The 18496-nt window shown below is 41.0% G+C and overlaps 3 protein-coding genes across 8 annotated transcripts in view; 1 reads left to right on the forward strand and 2 right to left on the reverse strand.

Annotated features, from left to right (window-relative positions):
- Positions 1-631, forward strand: part of LOC105213298 (dynein axonemal heavy chain 10) — an 84494-nt gene extending 83863 nt beyond the window's left edge. Inside the window, exons 67-68 of the mRNA XM_011186010.3 lie at positions 16-162; positions 339-631. Coding sequence (XP_011184312.3) covers positions 16-162; positions 339-485 — 294 coding nt within the window. The 3' untranslated portion in view covers positions 486-631. The remainder of the gene's footprint in view (positions 1-15; positions 163-338) is intronic.
- Positions 632-2223: 1592 nt separating this feature from the next.
- Positions 2224-3572, reverse strand: LOC105213299 (uncharacterized). Its single transcript, XM_011186011.3, has 4 exons — positions 3214-3572; positions 2804-3148; positions 2631-2731; positions 2224-2570 (listed from the first exon to the last, which is right to left on the reverse strand). Exons 1-4 carry the CDS (start codon positions 3283-3285, stop codon positions 2342-2344), a joined length of 747 nt encoding a protein of 248 aa, XP_011184313.1. The 5' UTR covers positions 3286-3572; the 3' UTR covers positions 2224-2341.
- A 2070-nt stretch (positions 3573-5642) lies between these two features.
- The window catches only part of LOC105213300 (papilin), a 45161-nt gene continuing 32307 nt past the window's right edge, over positions 5643-18496 (reverse strand). The window contains exons 3-21 of one of the 6 annotated variants that reach the window (XM_054225382.1): positions 17923-17983; positions 17663-17841; positions 17174-17592; positions 16497-17106; positions 16305-16428; positions 16056-16235; positions 11774-15926; positions 11522-11701; positions 10934-11104; positions 9604-10718; positions 9350-9536; positions 9080-9274; positions 8811-8981; positions 7798-8384; positions 7540-7690; positions 6901-7356; positions 6569-6727; positions 6386-6502; positions 5643-6316 (exon numbers count right to left, since the gene is read on the reverse strand). In XM_054225382.1, coding sequence (XP_054081357.1) covers positions 6153-6316; positions 6386-6502; positions 6569-6727; positions 6901-7356; positions 7540-7690; positions 7798-8384; positions 8811-8981; positions 9080-9274; positions 9350-9536; positions 9604-10718; positions 10934-11104; positions 11522-11701; positions 11774-15926; positions 16056-16235; positions 16305-16428; positions 16497-17106; positions 17174-17592; positions 17663-17841; positions 17923-17983 — 9379 coding nt within the window. In that variant the 3' untranslated portion in view covers positions 5643-6152. The remainder of the gene's footprint in view (positions 6317-6385; positions 6503-6568; positions 6728-6900; positions 7357-7539; positions 7691-7797; positions 8385-8810; positions 8982-9079; positions 9275-9349; positions 9537-9603; positions 10719-10933; positions 11105-11521; positions 11702-11773; positions 15927-16055; positions 16236-16304; positions 16429-16496; positions 17107-17173; positions 17593-17662; positions 17842-17922; positions 17984-18496) is intronic. The other 5 variants (XM_011186015.3, XM_054225383.1, XM_029041055.2 and 2 more) reach the window with 5 other exon arrangements.

Below are 18496 nucleotides of genomic sequence, written 5' to 3' on the forward strand. Positions count from 1 at the left end.
CGTATGTGTGTATAGGGCTGTTATATTCAAGGTCTCTTTCTGGAGGGTGCACGTTGGGATATGGATATTATGCAATTGGCTCGTTCGCATCCTAAAATTTTGGTGGAAGATTTGCCAATACTGTCGGTGGTACCGATCGAGGTACACCGTCTGAAGTTGCAGGTGAGTTTCGACATTATTTGAAATCAATTATAGTTTTACCATCTATGATCATTCTTTCTTCAACCCCTTCTGATATTTACACTGAGAGTTAAGTTAATTCCCGATCAATTTTAAGAAAAATCCACTAGCTTGTTTTTGTTTTAATTTGTGTCCTTATCCACCTCTTATTCAAACAGAATACATTCCGTTCTCCAGTATACACTACATCACTACGTCGTAATGCAATGGGTGTTGGACTCGTTTTCGAAGCTGATCTGGCCACCACAGAGGATATCAGTCACTGGGTACTACAAGGTGTTTGCCTCACGCTCAACCGAGACTGAAGATATTTTATTTTTATTTCATTTGTTGTAACTTTCTTTCAAATATTTATTATAATTATGGTTCGATGTTCACCACGACATTTATTACTTGCTCTTGCTCTATTAAATAAATACTCATGAGACTGATTTCGAATGAAAATAATAATATTCAATATTAGAAAGACAACGTGTTTGTTTTCTATAAATATTTTCAGATAATTATGAATTTTTTCCATCAGATGACTACTTGGTCCTTACTTAACATGAAACTGTATATAATGTTAAGGAGAGCTCCATAAAAAGATTATCGATTTAGCAGATTTAGCAGATTTAGCAGATTTAGCAAAAAAACTAATCTAAATATTTTCCCCGTAAAAACCGAACGTGAAGTCTTTCTCCTAATGTTTGAATAAATCTCGCCAAAATATTTAAAATTTAGACATATCCATTGGAGTACATGCAGTCAAACAACAAAAATAAAATAGATCATAGGTTATGCAACGTAATTGATTACTTCTCAATGTGGTAATTGACTTCATAGGTGTTGTGAATTAATTAGTTTTTTTTTCAGTAAATAAGCTATATTTCGAAATTCAAATATAAAAAAGTCGAACTTCGAAAACGAAAAAATTTTTATTATTCATGACAAGATCTCTCGTAAAAACTTACAAATAACGAAAAATCAAACTTCGAATATCGAAAAAAGTTAATTTCGAAAAAATTCGAACTTAATTATAAATCGAATTATCGAGAGAATTATGATTACAGTATACTCTCGAAAAGTAAATTCTCAGAAAGAAAATAATCGCGGAAAAGTTAATCACATTTAAGATTACACATGCACCTCGAAAAAGTAAATTTTTTAATTTACTTTTCAGAGAGTGTGATAAAAAATTCGAAACGAAGCAAGCAGCGTTTTTTACGATGTTGCAAAAACACTTACTCTCTTGTTTATCGCGTATTTTTAGTAAATAAACTCTCCTACTTGATCCACTGGTTTAAAAATGAAAACGATGCAAATCAGGTGTCAGACTTTTTGAATTGTCGTACAAAAATGGTCAGAAAATATATTGCAAAAGAAAAAAAACAAAAGAATATTCAAGATTTTTTCTCTTCATAGTAAATACATATGTATGTATGTAAATGTAAATATGTTTTTCATGTAAATCCATATGTTTTATTGAAGCAAATAAATAAATGAATTTTTTAAGTTTAAAAATGCATTTAATATTATAAAAACAGATAATTTATGTATATATTTGGAAAAGTAAATTACCCAAAATACCAATCGATTTACTTTTCGAGAGTATACTGTACTTTTAATTCAGGATCCAAAGTATCTTTTGATTAAATCTCAGGGTAGAGACGTTCAAGATTTCGAGCTAATTTTACCTATCATACAAATATCTGATATTTCCAAGATCTTTTGGAGATCTTTCAACACCATTATTTGGTTTTATTCAACTAAGCCATTATGCTCAAGATAGGTGTAATTCGTTATTAATCGATTCGATCGAAAAACTTTACTTAGAGAAACATATTTGTGGCATCATTAAAACCTGACTCAATAGGGTTACCATTGTATACATTCAATATTTCTAAAAAGAAGTATAGTATATTAAACCGTCTTATTCCTTTACCAAGTCTAGTTCTTAAAATTCAAGAATTCCGAACGTAAGGTTGTATATTACTACGCGAAATTTCCACGGATATAATTTTAAATTTTCATTCACTATATAACGACCGATAAATAACTAAATTTTCTCCACACTCATTTCGCACGTTTCATGTATATTTTTCGTAAGTTAGTGTATACAATTTGGCTACAACTTGATTCTTTATTGCATTGTTCCGTTTAGCTCAACTGCTCAACGCAGTTAGCTTCTTCTATTCCCACAACCGAAGCAAATCTTCAAATTCTCCAAGAAATTCGTCTTTCTCAACGGTGGCAACAATTCGAGGTTTTGCGAACCGCTATCGTCCGAGTCCAAGTCGGATTCTATAGTCATCTCCTGTATGCTGAAAGTGTCGCTAAGTTCCGTTTTGCGCTGTCGCTGAGCATTTTTCAGTTTAGCTGGGAAGAAGGAAATCTCCTCTGGTTCATCGCTGTAATTTAGAGAGTGTTTAATTTCTTGTTACGTTTAATACATTTTGCTGTAGACAAACCTGCTATCGGACTTATAATCTACAAGTGGTTTCTGCTCCGAATCGCCTGGTATGGGCAATCGGCTAATGGGTATGAGATTAGCGGATTGCGATTTTCGTATCTAAAAACAATTGAAAGTAATGGAAAATCGATTTCAGTTTATCACTCAATATTGCAATATTGCTTCATTAACCTGCTCCTGCTGCTGCTGGTGTTGGCTAAAGTTGCGTCTCGCACGCTCCACTTTGAGCTCCAGCTTGCGCTGCAGTATGCGACAGGTGTTCGGTGCCGGTTGATTGCTGGTCGCTGTGGAATCATCTTCGCTGTCGCCAGCTGTTAACGCTGCTGACGTTGCTGCTTTTGTGACAGTCGTTTTATGCGTCGTGGCTTCCGGCACGACTGCATTTGCATTACTGCCCATCGTTGGACCGCTGCTACCACGGAAGACGACCTCCAAGTCCGCCATATGGCTAACTGCAGACGCATCATAGACCTCAGTCATTGTGTTTATTGGTGTTGTTATTTTTTCCATTCTTGGCTGTAAGCAACAGTAATTCAATGCGTATTGTTTTAATGTACAAGAGTGTATACCGCAAAACTTACCACTGTTGAATCCTCATAATTGTTCGACTGCTTATCCTCACTATCGATACCGCTATCCTCCATGATAGGCATTTCTGGCCGTCACCTCAGACGTATCGCTAAATTAGTTTGCTAAATTTGATATGCCTTTGTTTGATTGCAATTTTCTCTTACTACTTCTATGACTACATCGAGGCTAAATTTGACAAAGTGCCAATGCAACGGCGCTATGCGCATGTCCGTATCGTTATCGCCAACAGCTGTACGGTTAATTGCAAAAAGTGGTTAGCTAGTGGGATTATTGATTTTTTCAAACAGCCAGCATTGCCATAACAAGATTTTCGTGTAATATAATTTTTTTATCACAATGAACTTTTTTTTACTTTTTTCATAAATTATTTTATTTTGATATTTCTGGTCTACTCAGAATTCAAATTATGCTTTATTGTATCTAATATTTTTGATGAGATATTTTTTAAATATAATTTTATTTTTTTTTTTTTTTTGGAAATTTTGATTTCGACCTCTAACACCAACCGGCATATACATATGTAATTTGTCCGAAAAATTAAATCTAATCTTCAAAAAACTTGCAAGTTTTCGCATGATGCTCATATTTTTGTTTTTTAAGTAATTTCAAGATATTAATTTCAATTTCGAAATTCGAACAATGAAAAAATTCGAACTTCGAATAACTATGAAACTAGTTTTTTTAAATTTGATCTTCGAAAAAACAGAAAAATTACTTTATTACTTACGACTCAATCTTCTAAGAAAGTATTCAAAATTCGAACTTCGAAAAATGGAAAGATTACAATTTTAACTAAAAATCGAACTCTCGGAAAAATTTAATTTGGTTCAATAACCAGAAAAAAGTTATTTTACCATACAGTGTTATGAATCGAATATACTTTATATTCGTTAAAAATAAATGGGAGCTGAATCGGAAAAAAATGATCATATAAATCCTATAATATAGCTTGGGACAAATTGACAAAGCTGAGCAAAGTAATTTGTCAGATACCACAGTACAATTAGGAGGTCATATATCCTTTTCGAAATACTATTTTGTAAATCACTCCTAATCTCTTCTGAAACCTATATACTGAGCCAACGTCCAGCCGTAGCAGAGAGACGGTTTGATGTGGTTTGTGGGCTGGTGATGCCGGTGAGAACGTAACCATCAATGGTGACATGATGATTTACCGACTATTTGATGCCTGAAATTGAAGCTCGTGATCTCGACGACATTTGGTTTCAACAAGACGGCGCCACTTCCCACACATCACGTCAATCAATGAATTTACATGGAAATGGAAACACTTCGGTGAGTAGATAATTTCACATTTTGGGCCGGTCAATTGGCCACCAAGATCGTGTGATATTTCATCGTTGGACTTTTTCCTGTTGGGATATACAAAGTCTAAAGTCTATGCGGACAATCCCGTCTCGAATCAGACCTTGGAGCAAAACATTAAGTGTGTCATTCACCGTTACCAGTCGAAATGCTCGAACGAGTCATTGAAAATTGGACCCAACGTGAAAGACATAGCCGCGGCCACCATTCTTAAATAATAAATATTACCCATTTTCTGTGTTTTTTATTTTTCAGTAGAGAACGTCGAAATGAATCACCCTTTATAATATTCTTTAATGGGAAATCGTAATAAATATATGTGAGATTCCCAAACTAATTTATTGGATCGGGTATCAAAATTGAGAGTTATGATTCCGTATCTTCTCTTCGTCAAAAAATATCAAATACTTCTCAGGACCTCAGACTGATTTTCAAGCGAACCAAGGACAAGAAGTGATGAAAATATTGATGAGTCGTATCTTACCTCTCGACGTTGTTGTTGTTATTTTTAAATTGCTACCTATCGTCCATATTTGTTTAATTTTTGCAATTTTTTGCCTCACAACCAAATACATCTACAACCAATTACCATTTATTCCCCAACCCTAACGGCAATGTAATGAAACACGATTTTCTTTTATTTCATTCTCTTTTACATCATTAGTTTATTTACAAAATGTTTTATTAACTTTCATGGTTGACTTCTCAAAAATCAATGCACAAATCTCTACAATAATAATAATAATAAAACGTAAGTAAGGCACTTTGCAATTACAAAAATTAAATCGTTTAAATTAATATTTATGGCAAATGGGTTGAAAGCATACAACAAATTACTATGCAATCACCCATTTGTTCGTTTTGCTTTTCACATGCTCTTTCTGAGTATTAGTACATTGGTTTATGTGTGCGGTTGTGCGTATGTAAGTCTGTGAGGCTGTGAGCGACGATTCTTTTCACATATGTAGGCTCACTGGCGTCACAAATGATCCTCAGCTGGCACAATAAATAGGAACAAATTAAAAACTAACTTTATACTTTATAATTACATACATATGTATATGTATATTTGTAAAAGCTATTTTCTTGTTACATATGTAATATTCATATTGTTATCTTGTTGTTGTTTGTGTGTGCATGTAGATGTGTATGTATGTGTGCATGCTTTTTAAAGAAAGAAATATTTGAGTTTTATGCACTGTTAGCTTGCAGTTGCTGAGTGGAGCGTGTAGAGAGTGTAGAGTAGCTGAGTACCTGCAGCTCGTCTGAGCCGAGCTGAGTTAGCTTTTTTTGTAGAGTTTTATAAGAGCGTGTGTGTGTGTATTTACTTATGTATGTGTTTGGAGAGTGTGGCGTGTAATTTATATATATTTTTTATTTTTATTTTTAAATTTATTTTACATCAGCAAATACTAATTACTAAATTCGTGCGTCGATTATACAATAATAGTACTGTTATTTTCATTATTACTTATATAATTTTTTTTTTGGTTTTTGGAATTTTTATTTCTTATTTATTTTTGCTTTGAGCTTACGCACTGTATCAAAAAACGGCAGCTTTCATAGATGGCGCGCTTATTAAAACGCCTCAGCAACAAATCGTCTATAAAGCATTTGGATGCGAGTACGCGATTTGGCCAGCGAGCGTACAGGAACGACAACAGAACTGCGCGTAGTACTGATGACGACAGTAATGACCGTTAACGATCAATTTACAGTTGGCGAAATATGGATTATCAATACAATCGGGATGTATCGGTATTGTAGCTATAGGAAGCAGGTAAAAATATAATTTTTTTAATTTTTTTTAAACAACACTAACGGTCTGCCACTTACACTCAATGATAACTTTCTCTTCGCTCGTGTTGTAGCTGTTGGAATTGCGTGCCGTACAACCATACATGCCGGTATCCTCGGACGTGGCATTGTGTACCACCAAAGTGTGTGGCTCAGCTATGAACGAAAAAAAAATAGATTTTCTACTTCGTCTAAGAGCTCTCGTGAAAACATTGTACTTACATGTGATTTGTATGCGCTCATTCGCCAACAATGGTATCGAGTCCTTCGTCCAAGTCACACTCGGCGCTGGTATGCCTTGTACCGCGCACTTCATTGCGATCGAGGCGCCTGGCGTGTAGGTGTTTCTAGCATCCAGTGTGAGAACAGCCTGTGCGCTTACTGTAGAAGTTATAGCGAAAAGAAAGTATTATTACAAAGCATAAACTACAAAACGAACTGAAAACCACATGCAATAACACATACTCCCATACAACTAACAACAAACGGTGACTCATCACCCCGGTACCACCTAAATTTAAACAGCGCTCACACATGCATTCTTGGGTACTTACTCAGTTGTGGTCGGCGCGGTGGTTCGATATAAACTGGTGGCGGCGGTTGTGCGGGACGCTGTGGTCGATATGGATATGACGGACGTTTAGTGGTCGGCGCACGCGCGGGATCGATTATATATTGTAGATATGGTGCTTCAGCATTGGTGACGGCACGCGCCGGTCCCACAGCTTTGAGCACAACTTTCATTGAGGTTGGACGTCCGAAACCGTTCCACGCTTCGCAAGTGTACGGACCCAGATCGGTTAACTGTATGGAGCGGAACATCAACGAATAATCGCGTGTCAATTCGAAACGATCGCTTAGCAAGCCCAACCGTCTACGTTCACGCCACCAGCTTACGTGCGGCGCTGGATAACCACCGGCTGGACAACGCACCTGCGCCGGTCGATTTAAGCTCACAATTTGTGTTGCGTTCTTTTCGCCAAAGATATAGGCGGGCACGTCTTGTGGCTCTACACATTTTATGTTAGCATACAGCAAGCAAAATTCAAAAAGTTTTGTTTTTGTTTTGGCATTTGTTAGGCAAAGTAAGACAAGCATTAGCATTGATCAACATGCGAAATATTAAAAGAAACAGTACATGCACAATATTAATACAACCGACACCATATTAGGAAAGTAGAAGTATCACATACCTGTTACAGCCAATTGCACCTCACGACTCACTGGATCGCCCAGTCCGTTAGAGGCGACACAAACATACGAGCCACTGTCAGTCTGATGCACTTGTACAATTGTCAGATCTCCGGTAGCGGTCAACAGATAACGTCCGTGGTTGGAGTCAATCTGCGAATGGTAACATTAGCATAAATATTTAGCCATATATTGCCAGATATTTTAGGAATCCCAGGTCCCTTCCAAAGTTATTTAAAATGCTCAACCACAAAACTTACCAACACATTACGGCGTGACCAAGTAATATTCGGTGGCGGACTGCCAGTAGCGAAACAACGCAATACAGCGACTCCACCTTCAGCCGCTTGCACATCGACCTCTTGCGGTTTCTTGGGCTCCAGCACCACCGGTGACTCACCCGGATAGATGACAGCCGGAGCGGCTGTAACCGGCGGACGTGGACGTGACGTAGGCTGCGTCGGACGAACACATACAAAACCGCAGCCATTACTACAGCACTTGTTGTCTTCGCGACAGTCGGCATCAGTATAGCACTCACGACTGCAATTGTCGCCCTCCGGTTGGCTGAGACGTGGACACTCACCTGGCTTGTTAGTCTCACGACAGACTGGCGCAAATTGTCTGGAAGCATCATTCGACACATCGACCGCGCATTGTTGACCCTCGGCACAACTGTAATTCTCACAAGGATTCTCGCAAATGCAACGTGTGCAATCGCTATTTTCAACAGGTACGCGACGAATGCCGAAGGGACAACGCTGCGCGCGACACTCGTTCTCAAATGTCTCACATTCGTTGGGTAACACTTCGTTTTCTTGCGCGTCCGGTGCTGGAATTTCGGTTGCTACACGAGAAAAAACGTACAAATAATTAGTGGGTTTCGAAAATGAGCAGTTAAAAATGAAGTTCAACAATATTCCTATTGATATTGATATAAAGGCAGTGTGAAAAATCCATTACCACGTGCAAACAAAGTAATACAATGACATGAGAGTGCATTCAAACTACAGATACCGTATAATTAAACAAGTTAATCTAGTATAGCTTAGACTAAACATTCCACAGAAAAGACTTTCTACAAATAAAATAATTAGCAAAAGTGCAAAAGTTCAACTGATGTGTGAAAGAATGGGTGAGTGGAACTGAAGTGTATTTTGTGCGAAGAGTATAATGAATCGGTGCAAAGTGCTTGAATAGTGGTAGGTGCGTAGTGGTTTCAATATGTCAAAACATGAGCGAGTTTGACATGTGTGGTGGCGAGTTCGCTTACTTGAACAGTAGTCATAGCAAGCTTCGTATGAGCGGAAATTATTTTGATTGCCAGCGCAACCAGAATAAATGAAAGGCATGCAGTTGCCGCGCTCGTCATCATAGTAGTAACGGCGCACTTGCGCTGTTGTGTCATTACATCTTCCGATTTGTGCTGGCAGCTTGCAAATATCTACTCAAAAAGTATTCAAATACGAAAACAAAAAAAATTAGCAATGAAAATGCAAATAATTCGCTACGTTATGAGTCGTTGCAACCGGTGTTGTTTACCTTTGGGCGCTAATGTCTTCGGCTCTTGACCTAAAATGCAAACCGATTCGCACTCGGAGCGTTGAGTGAACCGATTGCCAGTACCCTCGCAACCGCCATAGCTGAAGGGTTCGCAAGTACGTGTCGCCTTATTATAATAGAAGCGTGCCTCCCACTGATAGCATGGACCAGCATCGACTGGCTCATTGCACACATCTGGCAGACAGCGAAATTGGCATAAATTTTGCAACTAACAAGTGGTTATCTAATTAGTTTATGTTCCCTACTTACCGACTCCCTTGAATTCGCCACATTGACGATTACACTGCTCCTTCGACTCGAAACGATTGCCATTACCGCCACAACCAGAGTAGGTGAAGGCCGTACATTCCATGTTGTCACTATTGTAGAACCAAGCGACAGTGCCGTTGTCACAATCACCAGCCTCCACGGGTTGATCGCACACTGAGTAAGCCTCCTTACATGCAAATAGTTGATAATCATTTCATTAAAAAGTGAAAGTAACAAAATATTTGTTTACTTACGGGCGCTGTTGGTTCCGGTTGTTGCGGCACCTCATTACCACACCATACCAGACACTCACGCTCCGTAAGGAAGTTGTTGCGATTGCCGCGACAACCGGTGAACTCAAATTCGTGGCAACGCTTATTGCGTTCGTCATAATACCAACGAATAAGCCGCTCCGTACATCTACCAGGCAATGGTGGCAATGAACATGTGGGATACACGTCGAAGCATCGCTCCTGGCACTCGTCTTCGGTATTAAAGTTATTCTCATTTCCACCACAACCACCATACAAGAACTCATCACACAGACCATCGGCATGATTGTAATACCAACGTGTCTCATTGGTCTCTGCGCAACTACCATAACTTGGTGACAATGTACAACCATTGTCATCAGTACTTTCCGGTACGGGTGCTGGTACAGGCGCAGGCGCAGGCGCTGGTGCGGGTGCTGGTGCATCTTCTCCAAAACGTAGACCAACATCAATTAACGGCGTTACACAACGATCATTGCACGCCTCTTCGGTTTCGAAACGATTTTCATTGCCGCCACAGCCGCCATAATAGAATTGTTTACAACGTGCCTCAACGTTGTCATAAGTCCACTTAATCGCATAGGAGTCACAATCTCCTTGATCGGTATTCAAATTACATACATCTGTGCTTTCAACTGGTGGCACAACCGCTGCAGGAGCGGCAGCAGGTGGCTCAGTACCACACAATTGATTACACTCGTCCTTCGTATTAAAACGATTCGCATTGCCGCCACAGCCGCCATAGTAGAAGTTACGGCATTCCTGTGCCTCTCTATCGTAGTACCATTGTAATACGAAAGCTCTGCAATCACCCTGATCTCTGTCGAGCTGGCAAGATTCTCTCGTGCTGGCTGCTGGTGCGGTTTGTGGCGCTGGTGCTGGCTCTGGCTGTGGTGCGGGTTCAGGTTCTGGTTCTGGTTCCGGTTTCTTTTCGCAGCGTTGCAAACAAGCTTCTTCTGTGGCGAATTTGTTGTCATTGCCACCGCATCCGCCATAGTAGAACTGGCGACAGCGCTCCTCTTTGGTGTCGTAATACCACATGGAAGTGTAATCGGTACAGGCGCCAACCTCGGCCGGTATTTCGCAAACATCCTTGACTATTTAAGTGCGCAAATGAGTAGAATAATTTAAAAAAAATATTAGTATACTTAAGAAGTCATCCACAATTGTGGTGGGGACATGGGTAAAAACACCATCTTCTTGACACAACATTGAAAGCGACGGTTGACACAAATAATATGTGCGCATGTGTGTGTGTGTGTTGTGTTCGTGTTTATATTTCAAATAATTTAAACCAAAAAGATAGTCTTACCAACTTCCTTGGGACAATGATCCTCGCAGGATTCCTGTGTGGGGAAATTGTTTTTGTTGCCGCCACAGCCTGTGTAGTAGAAGGGCATGCACTTCTTGTCCACATCCGAATAATGCCAACGCGCGTGTTGTTCACTGCAATCACCGGTTTGCTTAGGAAGCGAGCAATAGTCTAATACGACAACAGGCCGTGTGTGTGTGTGGTTGATTTATCGAGTGTATTGTTGTGTGAGTTTGTGTAGTGTAGACATAACCATACATGGGTTGGCGGTTTGGAAGTAGCATATGCATTGGTTTAGATATGATATGAGCAAGAGGAAAATTAAGCAAGCAGCAAACGAACATGCAACATAGTGAGTATAAGAAATAAGAAATAAGCATACCGTTACACCACAAATAAAATTAAAATAAATAAAATCAATTTAAAACTAAGCGGTCCCACACCAGTTATCACAGGCAGGTGCAGTCAGGCCTTAAACATGCGCATAAAGCTAAAACACATAGCATAGCAGCGCATAGCACTGCACTTACATAAAGTCGAAAAGTATTCGCTATAAATACGAAAATAACTTAGAAACTGAGTTCAAACCTTTGTGCACGCCTGGTTGACGGCAGTGGTAGTTGCACGCGTGCTCGGTTGGGTAGTTGTTCTTGTTGCCCTTGCAGCCGCCATAGGTGAATGGACGGCACACGTCCGTCTGATTGTCGTAGAACCAGCGTTCAAAGTTGCCCTCACAGGGTCCAGCCTCCACGGGTTGTTCGCAAGGCGCTGTAAATATATAAGCATATATAAACGTATAATAGAACCGTCCGATTAAACACCAAACACCCCCCCACTTACGCGTCGTCTCATCAATGGCGCAGAGTGCTTGACATTCGGCCAAACTGTCGAATCGATTTGAGGTGCCATAACAGCCACCATAGTTGAATTCTTCACAACGATTGCGCTCGGTGTCGAAATACCATTTCTTATTGTAGCCAGTGCAGGGTCCGGAACTCTTTGGCAAGAAGCAAGCTTCTTTGCCGACATACTCTTGACACGTAGACTTACAGTCCGCTTCGGTTTCGAATCTGTTATCGTTACCCTCACAACCGCCATACCAGAAGCGTGCGCATGCGCCATACGATGTGTCGAAGAAGTATTTAATGCTGAAGTTACCGCATGGACCGGTTGCCTTCGATAGACCGCATGCCTTTTGTGGTGGTTCTTGAACTGAGGCGCAACCTTTGAATTTGTCATCTTCCGCCGCTGTGACACCATCTGGGCAACAGCCATATTTGCTCTCCAGGCAAGTACAACCCTCACCGTCTGGCCCCTTGGCTGGTGTAACTCCATCGGGACAGCATTTGAACTCAGTTTGTACACAGGCGCAGCCGTAGTGATGTGGTCCTTGTGCAATTGTAATACCATCGGGACAACAACCGAATTGTAGTGTGTGGCAAGCGCATCCCTCAAATTTAGGTCCATTAGCCGGTGTAAGCTTATCTGGGCAACAACCATATGTTGAATTTTCGCAAGCACAACCTTCTTTATTTGGTCCACGTGCCGCTGTTGTTTGATCATCACAACAACCATATGGTGTATACTTGCAATCGCAGTCCTCAAAGTTAGGTCCGCGTGCGGCGTTAATATTATCTGGACAACAACCGTAGTCCGTATTGAGACAGCAACCTTCACCAAGTGGTCCATGTGCAGGTGTCTGGTTGTCGGGGCAGCAACCGTATGGTTCGCGTGTGCAAGGCGCACAGCCGCCGTAATCAGGGCCAGTGGCAAAAATGATACCATCAGGGCAACAGCCATATTCTGACTCTCCACATAATCTGACAGCATCTGGTGCTGCTGATTCGCATCCCTCAAAGTTTTTACCTTTAGCTTCGGTAGTGCCATCAGGACAGCAACCAAATTCACCGAAGGCACACGATTTAACCACATTACTTTCAGTTGTGCTTTCCGGAGTTTCCGTGCTTTCAGGAGTTTCTGTGCATTCTGGTGTTTCGGTACTTTCTGGTGTTTCAGTGGTTTCCGGTGTTTCAGTGCTTTCTGTCGATATTGTGCTCTCTGGTGTGTCGGTTGTTTCTCCTGATCCTTCTGTAACCAATTCAACGGTAGTCGTTGGTGGTGCCGTTGTAGTTTCAGGACATCCTTCAGAATCCTCTCCCTCTGCAGGTGTGAAATTGTCAGGACAACATCCAAATAGCGTTTCTGCACACTGTGATTGAGGACAGCCCTCGTTGTGTTCACCTTCAGCAGGTGAGACACCGTCTGAACAGCAGCCAAATTTAGTCTCCGCGCACGTTTTAACAATCGCGCAACCCTCATCAAATGGTCCCTTGGCAGGCGTCTTTTTATCAGGGCAGCATCCATAAGTTGCTTTTTTACAATCCTTCTTGGCTTTGCATTTCTTCTGCTTGGGAGCTTTTGTGACAAGTGCTTCGAATGTATTAGGTGTGCTCTCTTCATCTTCTTCTGTCGTAGACCAAATGTCAACCGTAGAGCTCTCAAAGGTGGAATCAGTAGCTCCACTTTCTGTTGTCTCAGTGCTTTCAGCTGGTCCACTTTCTGTGGTTTCTGCACTTTGCGTTGATACACTTTCGGTTGTCTCTGATACCCCAAGAGTAGAAGAGGATTCCGTGCTTTTACCCGCTTCTGTACTTGAAGTGGATCCTGCAGTAGTACTAATGTCTGAAGTTGACTCCACTGATACACCTTCAGTGGTGGATTCGGTTGATCCACCAGTGGTGCTCTCTTCTGTCGAACCTGATACCGTTGATTCTGAAATATCTGTAGATCCCGAAATATCGGTAGTTTCACTTTCAGTACTTCCCTTTTCGGTACTGCCTGTTGAGACGCTGCTGTCAGCAGTAGAGGAGGAATCATCAGCGCTCGTGGAGACACTGCTGTCAGCTGTAGTCTCCGATATGCCCGAATCAGTAGTTGTGTCTGATATTTCTGTTGTATCCGAAGAATCTGATGATGTGGTATCTTCGGAGCTAATAGAAGTTTCAGAGGATTCAGTTGTAACTTCTGAAGCTGTTACGGTGGAATCCGTTTTATCTATTTCAGTAGTATCGGTGCTATCCGATGAACCTCTCGTTGAGTCTGTAGTGAGTGAAGAACCTGTTGAAGTTTCAGCAGACACTGAGGTCTCAGTTGAGACACTGGCTCCAGTAACCGTGGAATCACTAGAAACAACACCAGTAGTACTAGTGGAATCGGAAGAGCTTCCAGTTGATTCTGTCGATAATGGGGATCCAGTAGTAATATCAACTGAAACAGTCGATTTTGAAGAGTCACTTGAAGACGCTGTTGATTGTGTAGAATCTGTCGTGTAAGACTCGGTAGATAATGAGGATTCAGTAGAAATTTCAGAGGTTGATTCAGTTGACTCAGTGGACGATGAAACTGTTGATTCGGTTGTATCAGTAGATGTGGAATCAGTAGATTCTGTTGATTCGGTTGAGTCCGTTGTGTAAGATTCTGTAGATAATGAAGATTCTGTGGCATCACTCGTTGAAATTGAAGATTTGTCTGAAGTACCAGATGTCGACTCAGTAGAACCAGAAGTCTCAGTTGTTTCCGCAGAAACAGTGGAATCACTTGACGCAGAAGATCCTGTAACATCTGTAGATCCACTTGAAGTAGTTTGATCAGTGGCTTCCGAAGCTGTTGATTGGGTTGACTCAGGTGATGCTGAGGATTCAGTAGAGTCAGACTCTTCAGTCGTTTCAGAACTATCCGTAGAACCAGTTTCAGTTGTCTCTGTAGACAGTGAAGCATCGGTGGATGCTGATTCAGAAGTTGAAGGTGAAACTGATGATTCAGTAGATACGGATGATTCAGATACAGATGTGGTTCCGGAAGACGAAGAGGATGCTCCCACAGTTGTCTCTGCGGATTTCGTCGATTTAGACACATCTGTTGTTTCGGAAAATGAAGTAGACGCAGTGATGTCGACCGTTGCTCCCTCAGTTGTCTCTGAGGATTTCGTAGATTCAGTAGATACAGAGATTTCGGAAGATGAAGAAGACCCAGTGGTGTCGACTGATGTTCCCGCAGTTGTATCCGTTGCATCTGAAGGTTTTGTAGATTCAGTGGAGATGGACGACTCAGTGGAAAGAGAAGATTCGGTTTCAGATTCGGTGGTGTCGACAGATTCAGTAATATCTGAGACTCCAACCGTACTAATAAATTCATCTCCACTGCCCTCGCTAACAAGCGTAGTATCCTCTATAATATCCGTTTTCTCACCGGAACCCTCTACTGTAGTAAATGGAATGTCTGTTGAAGCAATATCGCTTGTTTCCTCGGTATATGGCGAATCACTGAACATTAGTTCATCAGTCAAAAGGGATAATGGTGCAACTGTTTCTTTGTCCAATTCAATGCCCTCTGCTAATTTCAGATCCTCCTTAGAAACGAGCTCATCCTCTTCATCTTCTTCACAATCATCTTCTTCTGCGTCTTCAGTAATCGGTGATTTAGCGCTATCAACTGGAATAAGTTCATCCTTCGTGCACGCTTGTGTATTGCATTTTTCAGAAAGAGACTCAATTTTCGATTCATCACAGTTGAGCGACTTCGTGCCATTAGATAAACAGAAAACTTCTCTTGTACGTTCTCCACCACCACATGGCTTACTACAAGGCGCCCAAGGTCCAGTAAACCATTGACCAGGACATTCTTTTTCTTCTCCTTCACATTCTTGCTCCGACTCCGGTTTCGCAGAAGCATCACATTTCGACTCTTCGGCTGGCTTAATACTTTTACCATCGAATTCTCCGCACATCACTATGCGGGATTGAACACCCTTCCCACATGCCGCAGAGCATTTACTCCACTCCGAGGTGAACCATTTCGGTGCACACTTAGACGATGTGCATGGGCGTGAAAGTGCTGGTACTTCGGGTGCACAGAATTCTTCTGGATATATCTTACCAGATTTCGAAGCACAAATAGCGGTGCGTGTTTCGGTCTTTTGTCCACATTCATCACACTGGAAGCAAGAAAGTTATTATAAATAAATATATGAAAAATTATGTTCCACAATTGTCAACGGCCTCATTAGCCCTCAGCTCATTTTACAACTAAATTTCCGTATTTTACTACTGCAGTCACTACTTACCCCACTCCATTCGGATATAATCCAATCCACACCCTCACAAGGAGTCAACATACACTCTTTTTCCGTTGAAGGCTTCTCCTCTACGCATTCTTCTTCAGGAAGTACACGCTTACGTCCATTCTCCTCAATATAACACGTCACCTTTCGTTTCTGTTTGCCTTCTCCACATAATTTGTCGCACTACAATTAAAAGTGTAAAAAAACTAGTGATAGAATAAATATTCTTCCTAAGTGATTCGCATAACTTACTGGAGCCCAAGGACCCAAGTGATATTTCGGGCAATTTTTCACATCTCGATTACACTCTTGCTGTGTGGCTGGCTTATTGCCAACATTCTCCAAACACACAGCGTCTTCCTCGTTGGTATGTGTTCTACAAAAGAAGTTAGAAATTTAAATAATCCAACTTACAAACTTTTGAAATCGTCTATAACGAATTACCCATTCGGCGAAATGCGCTCACAGGTGACAGTTCTATTTTGCACGCCATCAGCTCCGCAGCCTTTCGAACATTTACCCCACTCACCCTCGATCCAACTGGGCGCACACGGTTCTTCATTACATGTCTGCTCTTCGGGTAGCTTAGCGTTGGCATCACACAAATTGGGATCGACTTCTTCGAGAGTCATGCGATTTGTGCAGATTACGTTACGCGTTTGGGTACCACCACCACATGGCGCGCTACACGGCTCAAATTCCGTATGTGTCCATGAGTACTCTACCGGTGTTGACTTACTTAACGATTCCGGTATGCTGTACTCATAAGTTAGACTCAAATTTTTGTCCTGCACCAACATCATAATGGTGATGGCCTCCGTTGTGGGTCCACTGCAAGTCAACTGATCGGGTGCGGCAAAGCCAGCTGGTTTTCTTTGGTAGATCCACCAACAACCCGCATAAAACATAGGACGTGGGAAATCGATGCGGAAATTGCCGTTCAAATAATAGTGACCAGTTCCGTTGCGGCAGGCTAAGTAATTGCTGGAGGGCGCCGTCTCCTGTACACGTATATTCGTGGCACCACTGGGAATGAGTATGATATCATTGTAACCTAAAAACAAGAACAGCGGAAACTAGTAAAGACATACGCTATTTCAACAACCTAGAAAGCAACTAACCGACTGGATAGTTATTGGCAGTAAAGGTGTCCGAAATAGTGCGGCACGTGCTGCCATCTCCACCACATTTGCGGCACTTATCCTCCTTGGCATCGGAGCCGAGCATCATATCGCAACCGACCGGCTGGCACACACCGTCCACACACACATCAAGATCGCGGTCATTACACCTGGTGCCATCGATGACTTTCGCCTTCTGACGATAGTAGAACCGTTCACCCACCGGCATACAATTCAACTCGCACGGATTGGGCGCATTTGTGTATGGCACCCAGTCATAGGTGACGCCGTCGAAAGGTACGCGATTGAAGCGCGCACACTGCTGTGACCTAAAGTCGGGCTCATCTTCGGGGCAATCTTGTGTGTTGCAGGAGAAGTACTTGCGATTGCCACCCGTGCAGATCGGTGCACCGTTGCGTCTGTTTTGGCAGAGGTCAGGTGAAAAATAAATTTAATTGCTTGCCATTCTTTGTGTAGGCTTTAACTTACGCTATTCTTCGGCATTCGCGCGTTTGAAATGACACACCGCCTCCGCATGTGCGTGAACACTCTGATGGTGAACTCCAGTCAGTCCATTCGGCGGGATCGTCACCCTCACCGCCCGACACTATATAACTCGCTGGTAGGTACATATTAGCGCCATATTGTCTTTTATGTCGCGTTCCATACTAAAGTATTAAAGATTAGTGATTGATTTGCATGCAATTTTATTTCTCATATCGAGGAGGTGATCAAATGTATTAACTTACGAATCTGGAGTATGATGATTGAACACAGTAGAGTACGATGAATAATATCAAGGCCGTTGAACTGTAAGTAAACAAAAGAGTAAAGAATTGAGCTAAGGACAATTTATTTAAAAATATTAATATTTATATTTATAATAATGAAATTTTGAATTTTTTTAAATATAATATTTTTATTAATTTTCGAAGATTCAACTTTGACCCCTGTAGCATCTATCATCTTAGCTTGAATGGAAAATATTAGAAACCATTGAAAAAAATTCAATTGAATTTCTAGTCTTTCAGTAACTTGCATTAAAAATCTTATGAACCAATTTCGAAATTCGAACAACGAAAAAATTGTACTTCGTAAAAATTCGAACTTCGAAAAATTTATAAATTACGCTAATTTGCATACATAAATTAAAAAGCTATTAATCAATTTCGAAATTCGAACAACGAAAAATACAAACTTAAAAAAAAACGAAATTCGAAACGTGAAGAAATTACTTTGGAACAAATGATTAAAAAAAACTTTAAAGTGTAACAAGAAGTAATTTTAAAGATAATATTTAGCTAGAGATGAGCCGAAAATCAA

The sequence above is a fragment of the Zeugodacus cucurbitae genome, chromosome 2 (assembly GCF_028554725.1).
Source record: "Zeugodacus cucurbitae isolate PBARC_wt_2022May chromosome 2, idZeuCucr1.2, whole genome shotgun sequence".
Classification (NCBI taxonomy): domain Eukaryota; kingdom Metazoa; phylum Arthropoda; class Insecta; order Diptera; family Tephritidae; genus Zeugodacus; species Zeugodacus cucurbitae.

What these genes read in the sequence shown, in the direction of transcription:
- LOC105213299 (XM_011186011.3), bottom strand. Translation starts at nt 3,285, where the DNA reads ATGCCTATCATGGAGGATAGCGGTATCGATAGTGAGGATAAGCAGTCG. An exon ending in ATTATGAGGATTCAACAGTG is followed by an intron (nt 3,149 to 3,213) that starts GTAAGTTTTGCG and finishes TGTTGCTTACAG; the next exon opens with CCAAGAATGGAAAAAATAAC. An exon ending in GATTATAAGTCCGATAGCAG is followed by an intron (nt 2,571 to 2,630) that starts GTTTGTCTACAG and finishes TCTAAATTACAG; the next exon opens with CGATGAACCAGAGGAGATTT.